The sequence below is a fragment of the Sceloporus occidentalis genome, unplaced genomic scaffold (assembly GCF_023333645.1).
Source record: "Sceloporus occidentalis isolate IW3139 unplaced genomic scaffold, rSceOcc1.0.p SCAF_214, whole genome shotgun sequence".
Lineage (NCBI taxonomy): Eukaryota > Metazoa > Chordata > Lepidosauria > Squamata > Phrynosomatidae > Sceloporus > Sceloporus occidentalis.
Window position 1 is genome coordinate 570 of NW_028317194.1, and position 11,387 is coordinate 11,956.

The 11,387-nt window shown below is 43.3% G+C and overlaps 1 protein-coding gene across 1 annotated transcript; it reads left to right on the forward strand.

Moving 5' to 3' along the window:
- Positions 1-505: 505 nt before the first annotated feature.
- Positions 506-10,054, forward strand: LOC149277415 (sulfhydryl oxidase 2-like; the record flags this gene model as incomplete). Its single annotated transcript, XM_089502854.1, has 5 exons — positions 506-628; positions 857-1,007; positions 3,788-3,976; positions 4,982-5,226; positions 10,004-10,054. Coding segments are annotated over 5 exons (759 nt in total), but the record flags the coding sequence as incomplete, so codon positions are not given.
- Positions 10,055-11,387: the final 1,333 nt, after the last annotated feature.

Consider the following 11,387-nt stretch of genomic DNA (forward strand, 5'->3'; position numbering starts at 1 on the left):
ACGTGAATGCAGTCGGTAACGGAGCTAATTGATCGAGGGGGGATACGGTTACCGTCTTCAAGAAATCTGAACTTATTATACTTTGCGCGCGACATCTTCTTTAACTGTTTCTCTTTTTTTTTGTGTGTAAAGGCTTTTGCAGATACATAGTAACGTTATGTGACTGTTATATATTTATTTATATATAGTTATTTATTTATATAAATATAATGTTTCTAAATGCAGCAGGTTTTGTGGAAAATGGTGCTGCGTTCCAACAGATGGGGGTCTCGTCTACTGCAAATGTTCAGGGTTTAAGGGCTTTATTAGCTAAATATATCAATGCGATTTTGGATGAATTGGCTCTTTTCCACTTGGAAAGATGTGATATGTGAACGTCTTCTCGTCATGTAACGCGTTGTTGTTGTTGTTGTTGTTCTGTGTTCTTCACCTGCCTCTCGCCCCGTTACATCTCTGTTTTACCGTCATGCCCACGTTAACGCCCGTTTTTCGTCTTGCCTTCTAGCTGTTTCCAGGCCGCCCGCACGTCGTGAAGTTGCTGGAGACCCTCCGGGACTGGTTGGTCACCATGCCTCTGGATAAGATCCCTTATGACGCCATCTTGGATCTGGTTAACAACCGAATGCGGGTACGTTTTCTTTTATCTCGCCGACGCTCCGACGGCTTTCTTGGTTTTAGCCAGGAATTGGTCTAAAAAATACCCGTTGGCAGACGTCCTGATGGGTCTTTTCCTACAGAAGTCGGGTTATTAGAACCATTAACCCCTACCTGGTAGGCAGCGTTCTAGCCCAGTTGGCGTTTTGTCTCCCCAAGAAAACCATTTTTTTACCCGACTACCTGTATTTCTTCTTTCTAGATGTCGGGGATCTATCTGACCAATCGGATTCAGTGGGTGGGATGCCGGGGCAGTAGACCGGAGCTGAGAGGCTACCCGTGTTCTCTGTGGAAATTGTTCCACACGCTGACCGTCCAAGCTTCAACTCAACCCAACGCGTTGGCCAACACAGGTAATCCGCCACAAGCGAGCGACGTCATGCGCCAAAGATATATTTTTATGCAAAAACCTAGACTCCCGGTAAGTTATGTGCCGAATGTATTAGAATTTCCGGATAGAGCAGGATAAATGATTTCTTTTTTTATAAAAGGGGGTGGGGTGAAGGATCAAGGATCCTTGGCCAAAATGTTAAAGGGGGTAGTATTGTCTGGGGCGTTCTGGCTTTGATGCAAGTCCCGTCCGCGTGCGGAATACAGTATCATGGCCGCCATCCTGGAAGGGAGATGCTTGGGGTGAGGTAAAGCTGAGCAGCCATTGGTAGTTTTGAAAAGGCTCTCGGACCGGTCCAGTGGTGGCACTCGGCACGCGGTAAGACTGGCTACTGGATCCCTACCGTTGTAGCCATAGGACTGATATACAAACCATAATCAGTCGTTGGTCTCGTCTTAGATTCAGGAGCCGTATGTCTATCCCATGCATGTTTAAATACCCTCACTGTATTACCCTCTACCACCTCTGCTGGGAGGCTGTTCCACTTACCTACCACCTATCCCATGCGTGTTTAAATTCCTTCACTGGATTACTGCATTTACCATTCCATTTTTTACCAGTCTGGTTCCATCCCCACGTGTTTCTCTCAGGCATCGTTTAAGATGTATAAGGGAGATGCCCCCGCACTACGGAGATTGTCTTGCGGCAGCAGAAAAACACAAAGCTATGATCTTTCGCCGAGAGATAAACATGTTTTTTGTTTAGCGTAACACAAGCTCGTTTTAGTTGCCTCTCGACAATAACCCCCCCCCCCCGACGGCTCCGAGCGGCGGAAACGCGACGAGGGCGTCTTCCGCTGCAAAGAATTGGGTCATTTGGAGTCGGCTGGATTATGTCTTGGAGAGGTTTTCCCCTCTCTCCTTATATCTTCCAGCAAATTGCATCTAGCAAAAAGCCGGCTGGGCTCTAATCCTCCCCGCCAGGTAGGGCTTTAGTGGTTATTGTCCACTTTAGAGATTAGGGGAGCCCAGAACCGCACGAGTTTGGGGAGGAAGGAGAAAAGTAGGATTATATAATGATACGTAGCAGATGTTCGGAGAAGATCCGGCCAGGATTTAGCCAAGAAAAACAAGAGGACGGTGGGCTGTCTTATCCTCGTCGCTTTGGGGAAGATATATAATATATTTATTTTTTAATGAATTTACCATTAAACTTTTTGATGGATTTCTCTTCCAATTCTAAGCAATCTGCGGCAAAATTCCTTGGAGGAGCCGCGGAATATGATGGCTCTATATAATAAAACCCTAAAAAAATAACAACTTTCACCCCCAAAAATTCATATATCCAAATTCTGTAAATAGACGTTAACCCCCCCCCGCCCCTCCCCAGTCTGTAACAGAGACAAATTCTATTTTTCAAGAATTAAAACTTGTTTCGAAACCATTTCTTTTAATGACTTTTCCGTAAAAAAAAAAAAAAGACGCGTTCAGGATTAATACTTAATAAAAGTATTAATAACATTTAATCCGGTTTCCTCCGGGAACTCTTTGCCGCCACAAATAACTTCTTCTTTTTTCTTCTTCCTAAGCGCCGAGCGTCCGCGTTTTTGAGTGATGAGGAGATTTTTAATTTATTTCTAAAATAGTTTTTTTTGAAGCATTTCTTTTAATACTGGTATTTAATCTGCTTTAATCTTATCAGCCGTGTCTTATTTATGTGATTCTACTCAATCACTAATGTGAGATGTCAGAGCGGAGCGGCGGTATAATCTAAAGAGACTTTTTTCATTTTCTCCCTTTTTTTTTTTTAATTTTATTTATTAATTTTTTTTTTGCGAACAGATTTGAGTATTATCGGTTCAATGCATGTACCCCATATGTACAGACTCTCGATATCTAATGTGTTCCATAGGCATTTTAAGAAAGGATTCACCCCCCCTCTTAAAACAATTAAAAAGAATAACCGGTTTGTTTTTCTGATGGTTCGTCCTGCCATGGTTTAGCAGATAAAGCCTCTTCTGCATCGTGGAGACCTGGTGGGATCGTTCCGGACTCCGAGCACCATAGAGAGGAATCACAGAATGCTACAATGCCTGCTTCTCTATGGTTTCTCTTATTTATTTTTTAAGATTTTTGTTTATTTTTATCATAGTAATGTTTTATTTTCCGTGTAATTCTCCGTAGAATGCCCCCCAAAAAAATCTCAGGCGGGCTCTTTAAATAATTCTGAACATCCGGAATAGGTTTAAAAAAACGCACCTTTACCCGGCTGCTCCACGTTCCGTGAATTAAAAGGTTATTATAGTGTATTATTTGGTCTCCGTTATCTGATTTAGGATCCCTCGATCGGTTTTACCCCCCCCCTTGTGCAGCGATTCGGGGGCGTTTAACCCCCGTTATACCGCAAAGCTTCTCTTTCCGCGCCCCGGGGGCCGCCGTGCCAGCAGCCTATCTCCGACATCGATTCTGTTTTGTCCGCGTTGAAACGAATGCCTCGGTTCTCGAATCCTGATCCCCGCCTGCCCCTCTCATCTTTCCCGTCTCCGTTCGCGATAAGGAGCAGCAAAACATTTCAACCAAGAGGATGTTTAAACATTGATTGGAGTAAAACGGGCGGTGGCAGAAAGCCAGCGCGGCCGCCGAACCCTCCGCTCTCGTGGTTTAGTAGCCGTCCGCCTCTCTCTCTCTCTCTTTACGTAAACTCTGTAATATTTTTAAGGGACGGCGCCGCGGGGCTGGCGTTCGTGTAGTGAGGGCTAGCGCTCGTGCCGTGCTCAAACAACCCGTCTCTGTTTGCCTCCAGCGTTTGCAGGCGATTCCCTGGCCGTGCTGCAGACCATGAGGAGATACATCAAGGAGTTCTTCGGGTGCCGCGAGTGTGCTCAGCACTTCGAGGCCATGGCGCGGGAACTGGGAGACCCAATAAAGTCGCCGGACGAGGCTGTTCTGTGGCTGTGGAGGAAACACAACGCGGTGAACAAGAGACTCGCTGGTACGTTCGTAAATAACGGGCTTTATCGTGGGTTCCATTCGCCCGGCGCCAGGTTACCGGCTTCACGAGCTGATGCTTTGCGGGGGGTTGCGGGAGTTTAAGCTGAACCGGGGTCGTTTTTTTTTCTTCTGTGGGTTTTCTGGAGGCCGTGTTGGGTTTGGCGGCCATTCCCTTCCCTTAGAAACCCGGAGCTGAACCCTCAGCAGTTTAGCAGTTCATGCCTTAACCGCCAGGTCCTACGGGGTTCATCTGGGGGCAGAAGACCGTTGTAGATTCCCGAGGGTCTTGAAAGCATTTTTTGGGCCAACAAAAAAAAAAAGATGAAGTCGCATAATCTTTTAGGACCTCGGAGGTCTTTCCTTCAGTCTCCTCTCCTTTCCCCCATGAAGAGGAGACCTCCGAGTTCTTTTCACAGCAGAAACTTTGTAAAAATTGTGGTGCGTCTTCACGTAACGCCACGTCAATGGATCGTGTTGGCCGTTCGCATCCTCCTCGCGATTAATACGCGTAGAAAGACGCTTTAAACCCGGATCCACGGCGATTAGAACATGCGCAATACTCGCTACTTTGTGTCTGTAAGAGATTTACGCAAAAGAGCATTTCTCATAACGATCCGTCCAGGTAAACCCATGAATAACGGCCGGGGCGGAACAAGCCGGCTTCCGTGCGTCTAGCTAACTACTTCTCTATTCTATACGCCCAACGTTTATTTAACCCTTTATGCCCCTGGGCAGTTCAGAAGGCAGAAATGTATGAGTTTTTCCTTTTGTGGTTCAAACTTTTAAAACTCCTTTAACTTTGTATTACGATAAAACTTTTTACGCTAGAGGCTCGTTCCTTCTGATTTGGTTATTGGAGGTGCGGTTCCACTTAGACGCTATTAAAAAAAAAATTGTAAAGAATTTTTGTGAACGCCACACTTTTTTTTTTTGTTTGTTTTTTACTTCTCTTTCAAATTAACCCTTTGTTGCAATAATCTCATCTCTGCTGTCATGTTCTTATCAGGCGCGCCAAGCGAAGACGCCCAGAGTCCTAAAGTCCAGTGGCCGACCCCCGGCCTTTGCCCAGATTGCCGCGAAGAGGCGAAAGGTGATGACGGCTGGCAGGAGCCCAAAGTTCTCGCTTTCCTCAAACTGCACTACGGGGGTTCGAACATTCTGCTGAATTATTCCGATCCGAACACCGAGCAGACAGAACGTCAGAACGGCGATGCAAACGCGGATCCCCCCACCGCGAGACCCGCCGAGGGTGTGAAGCCGCAGGACTTGGATAGACTGATTCAGCCTGAAGGGGGCAAAAACGGAGGCTCTGCTCCCAGAGGGGGCAACCAGTCCCACAGCTTCTTAGGACTTGGGTTCTCGAACATAGATATGAGCCTTTGCGTCGTCTTATACATCACGTCGATGCTCTTTTTGATGCTCATGTACTTGTTTTTTAGAGTTCGCTCTAGAAGGTGGAGGTTTAGGTACAGCCGGCCACACGTATAGCATTTTTTTATTTTATTATTATGTATAAAACTATCCCAAAAACGAAGACTTTTACAGACTACTGACTTTTATACTAAATGGGTGATTTTCTTTACAATTCCATTATTATTGCTGAATCCTGAGCCTGCGCATGCAGGGGCCACGTACCAAAGAGACCGCGGCTCGCAGCGGTATGAGAGTCATCATTCCACCCGCCATGTTTCTTTGCTGCTCCCTGGCTTGTCGCTCCGCGGGCCGCTTGGTGTCAAATGTTTACAAAACCCACCCCGTTACGCGAGTGACGGAAGTATTTCGTTGATTAGACCGTCTAGTGGAAGGGCGTCCAACCTGCGGCCCTCCAGCTGCTGCAGGACTACATCTCCCATACTCCTCTGCCATCCCCTTAGCTGAAAGAGCATTATGGGAGGTGTGGTCCTGCAGCAGCTGGAGGGCCGCAGGTTGGACGCCCCTGGTCTAATAGACGGCTGGGTGAGGTCCTGCTTTTGGTGCATTTAACTATTTTCCAACGGGCGTGACGCGGAGGAGGACCCCGACAAGCAAGCTTTTACTTCTCTCACCGGGACACGCCGTGGAGTCTCGCCAAAACCTACAACAAACAAGGCCACGGGACGTAGGCAGGTCTCGCAGTCCAAACGGACCTTTTAATGTTTATGCCTCTGCCGCGAGCTGCCTCATTACTTGTTGCCCTGTTTCTTGACGGGGAAGAGTGCCGAGATCCCAAATCTTGAATGTTTTTTAGCCAAATCAGGCTCCAGGCGTTGAGGCGTGATCTTTCCCGTTGGTATTCGTGACTTTTGTATCTCCAAGGTCTCGAGGTAGACTTTGGACCTATTTGCCAGGGACCACACACAGTCCGCCGGTTTTGCCAAATTCTTCAACTTGCATGCATTCTCTTTAGCCAATTAAATTCCGTTTTTTTGTTTTTTTTAGGAGATCTTTTTTGTAATATTGTAAACGAGGAGGAAATGCAAAAAAAACCAAAAACCCAAAAAGTGTCAAATTTTGTATTACTTTTGTTATTGCTATAAACCAAGCTTTGTTTGAGTCGATGGCGAGCTGATGGTAAACTCCTCCTGTACGTCTTATTGTGTACATTTATACACGCAGACCTAAAACGTTTAATTTTCTATGGACTCTAAATCCCAATTTAATCTAAGGAAATGACGTTTGTATATTGTTCAATTATGCCTTTTTTTTTTTTTGTTGTTTTTAAAAGGGACTTGAATACTTTTGACTAGTAAACAAACTCTTTGTTTACCGACGCAAACAAGCAACGCCTCGGGGCAAGCGTTTGGAGGATTAACTTAATCTGGGAAATATAGAGGGGTATAAGAGTAGTTTTTGTGTCTTTTTTTTTTGTTTGTTAAACATGCCAGTATTAACTGTAGTATTGCATTTTTTGGAACAACTAACATGAACTATATTTTTTTTTATCGATTTATTGGTCAAAGAGGGTCTTAGAAAATTAATTTAGAATTTATTTTTTGAGGTATGTAATATGGAGCTGTACCTACTGTTTTTTTGTGTGTTTTTTTTTTCTTTTCTTGATGAGAACATTAACTCTGCTTAATAATTTGGAAAAGCAGAGAGTAATCTGAAAACCCAATCTAAAATACCAGATAAAAAAAAACCTGCAAAAAAATAAATCAGATTTAAAAAACATAATTCATATAAATATAATACATTTATAAATTTCTTATTTTAAAAATTATATTATAGTTCCAGTACCGGCTGGGAATTTTTTTGCGGGGGGGGGGTTGTGGGGGGTTAGTACCTCTGACGTACTCAGGAAGTTTTTAAAAAAATATTTAGAATTTAAAAAAAAAAATGAACCATCGGATTTAAAAAAAAAATAGGATCCCTGACGCGTTTCGAGACTGGAATAATTCTCTGCAATAAATAAGCTTTCTCGTTTCGTGCGAATGGTAATTTGGTAATGAAACGAGACACCGTGTAGTTTTGGGAGGTGGCTGATCTCCCTGCCCCCCAGCCACCTATGCGAAGAGCGCGTTCGCAGAAATAGAACCGTATTGTGTTTTCCGACCCAAACAATGGGTTTTGTCGGCTGCCGGCATCTAACTTCCGACGGGCAGATGCTGAGCTGAAGTGCTCACTCTGTATATCGATACCACCTTTTGAAGGCACTCACCTGTCATCTGGCGTAGCATTAATATTCAGCGTGGATCATTAATAATGCAGCCGTCTCTTCGACGTGCCATACCGCCGGCTCAATGTATGTCCTGTACTGTGCGCCGTCACCCGTATCTCGTCACGCGAACGAGTTGGGGGGGCTGCTTAGGCTGCCCGGCGCTGTATGGTGGGGCTTTCACCGGCTCCCGCTGGCATAAAGAGTTAAAAACTAGAAACCCCCGCAGTGATTCGCTGATTTGGGTTTTAATCTCAGGACTATAAGGGAAAAGTGTGACATTTTATGCAACTGTCTTATATTTCTTGCACTCATTTTGTAACGGTAAATGCTTTTAAGTAAAAATAAAAGTTAATGTTGGGCTGTAATCGTTACAAATTTGGGCAAAGCATAATGTTTTCATTATTTTACTTTTTTTTTTTTTACTAGATATTCTTAATAAATTCTCCGCAGAAGTCAATAAACTACACATTTGGAATGTTACAGCCTGTAATTGTCTATAACTTTGGCTACGGCAACATCGGCAAGGGGTCCTTGGTGGTGGGGGGGGGGGGGTTAGGTTCGCGATAAGAGGTGTCTAGAGCATTAAAAATAATTTAACGTCCCCAGAAATCACCCAATCGCTATAATGAAATACAATTTCAGATCTGTATCAAATCCACAACGTAATCACTTTTTTATTTATGGATTTTTAATTTAAATATTTATGTATTTTTATATTTTTTTTTCTTCATTACGGCGTGTATGTATGCACATTTTTTTTTTTTTTTAATATATATGTGAAATCGGAGCAAATTATTATTTTTTGCTTTACCGTCTAAAATCTTATGCCTTCGATAAATAAAAATTCCTAAGACTCGACGTGTTTTGTATAACTCCCCCCCCCCCCCCCGCCGCACTACCTGTTGTGTTACAATTCGGAATAGAAGATAGCAGAAGGTTTTGCTTTCACCAGCAGATGGCAACTAGGATTCTAAACCAAGACAACGAGCAAATATTCATGAAAACCGATCTACCGTAAGTGAAATTTTATAGGCCCTGCGCGGTGCGGGTTTTACACGGCTTAAAACATGCAGCGGCGGGGTCGGGGAGAGTGCTCATTTTTATTCAACATAAAACAAAGTTAATTGTGTAAAATAAACATTTTTTTTTAACAGCTTATTTATGATTTCAAGTTAATGTAAAAAAAAATATATTACGTTTTGATGATTATATTATAAAAAAAAATTTATCTATTTTTAATATTTTTGATTTCCAATAATATTCTGCTGAATTTTACTGAAAAAATAAATCAAATATATAAATATATAGTTTTTGGAGATTTTTTTTTTTTTATGCTCATAATAATAATGTAATAAAATAACTTCTGCCGGAGACGCGTCCCCTTTAAATCTCTCGTTCAAACTTCTTATCTTGAGCACAGACCACAAAACCTTCTACGCGTTCTACTTCCAGTGGGCGTTTTAATTCGCCAATGGAAATTGGACATGGCAGAACTTTACGTGACGTGCAAGAGTTAAATAAAAGGGGGGGGGTGAGGCAGGATTTACATACCCAGATGAAAAATGAGTAAGCGAGCCATCTGTCGCATTTTAGCAGCGCGCGGCTTGTGTCTTGCAACAAATGAGACAAGGTGAGTCCAACAGATCTTCCTGCGCAGCCACATCTAATGTAACCTGCGGCCCTTCCGAGGAACACTGGGGCCGTACGCTTTACGTTTTGCTACATTTATAGGGACACGCGTTATACATAGCTTCCAAGAAGAGCCAACAGATGCATTTATGGAAAGCCAATGGGATCGTGCGATACTCAACCAGCCATTGCTGGCCAAGACTGAACATACCTAACATTGCGTTATGACATCACAGCTCATGCCACCCACTTTATATGTCCGAGAACTTGGACCACCGACACGTAGATCTCCATTCATTGTTAAACGACAGATGCCGTGATGCCTGCCATGGATCCTCGGTGCGCCAGTGGCTGGTGAAGCCTCATGGAAGTGCAACCTATATGTAAAGGGTTAAAAATATATTTAAAGGAACACTGCGTTACAAACATTTATATTTTTATATGCCTATAATTCAGGTTTCCTATCGTTTCTATGAGCCTCTCTCGCCTGGTGGTAAAATAGTAAACGCCATTCCAAATACTGTCTGCCATTTTGAACAGGAACCTCGCACCCCCCCAGGGGCAAATTCTCCCCAAACAAATCCTACAGGGGCATTTAAAGAGAAATAGCCATTTCCTAAATCTAACTTTTTTACACCTCTTGTGTATTTGGAATCTTGTTTATAGGTTATAGAACCCAGGATGTAATTTCAACATATTTTATTACCTCGCCGTGTGAGCAGTCATCTCAACTTCCTGTTCTCTGTGTTTGCACCCTTGCAGGACAGGAAGGACATTAAGACGAGCGACAACAACTTCCTGCGTATTAAATGAAATAAAATGAACCAATGGTGTGATTTTTTTTGGCATAATTCTCTATCAGAGCCAGACTGGCGGACACAAGGTGGTCCTGGCACTTTAAGGCCAGCGGCCGCCTGATGACGTAAGTGGGGCCAATGGTTGGATATGCAGTGTGTGTTTCGCATGTGTTGTTTTATTTAGTGTACTTGGTTACAGTAATATACATATTTACAGTAAGGGGCTTAGGTTGACTGGTCCAGGGTGCTGGCAGTCCTTCTGCTGCAGAACTGGGGGCAATTTGCCCCACTGGGTGATAATTCTCCCCTGTGTGCCAATGTTCAATGAACCATTGCAAGAGAGATCTCTGGGCTCCCCAACCAACCCACTGATACCATGCGCCAACCCAACACAGCCCCATAGCCTCCAGTGCCAAGGCGCCCTCTTGGGCCAATTGCCAGAAATAGGCCATTGGGTACAATTCTGATGAATACATCCCTGCCCCAAAGAGCTTACAGTCTAAGCAGTGGTGATGTGAACGTCTCATTCCATTACAGGCACAAACCTCCCCCCAAAAATATTTGATTTTCAATAATTTCAATACAATTGACAGAATCAGTAACCTGATAAGCAAGTGCTTTGGCTATTTCCCCCCTTTGCTACCCCAAAGAGGGACAGAGCCATGTGCCTGCAGCCTTCCCCTAATCTGCTTTTATTAAAGAGTAATCCTCTCAAACCAGGAGGTAAAGGGATTGCTCCAGATTACCAAGCTCAATTATAACAACCATAATTATCTCCTGCTTTAAATGCCAGGCTGCCAACTGCAATCGGTGTCTTTCTCTCTCCCCTTGCCCATCCCTTAAGGGGTTAAACAGCAAGGTTTACCTAACCCTTTGCCCCCTTGGGTATACTGGGAGTTAACTATTTCACTTACAGTCCACTTGTCACTCAAGAAAATACAGTACACTGGTCAACCTTCTCTTGTTAACCCTTTCAGTGTTGCTTGCTCTGTCGGGGTTAAAGACTTTAGTAAACTCTCTTATTCTGCATAGGGGGCCACGATTCATTCCTACTGGATACTGGAAGCCATTATCTACTGCAAAGAGTGTGTTTTGTATATATCAAAAATAAAATCCTTATTTTTCTATGAGTGTGATGTCCTTCTTAATATTATTTTTATCTTATTTTTTATTTATTATTATTAATTATTTTTGCAAACGTCTAAATATACTTACTTTGAAAAATATAAATCATGTCTCCAAGGCAGTTTCATTTTATAGCCCATACAGAAACCAGTAAGAATTTAACTGGTAATGTGCAAAATTTACCTGGTCTAATTAAACTAAAACAGCATAGGATTGAAAATTGG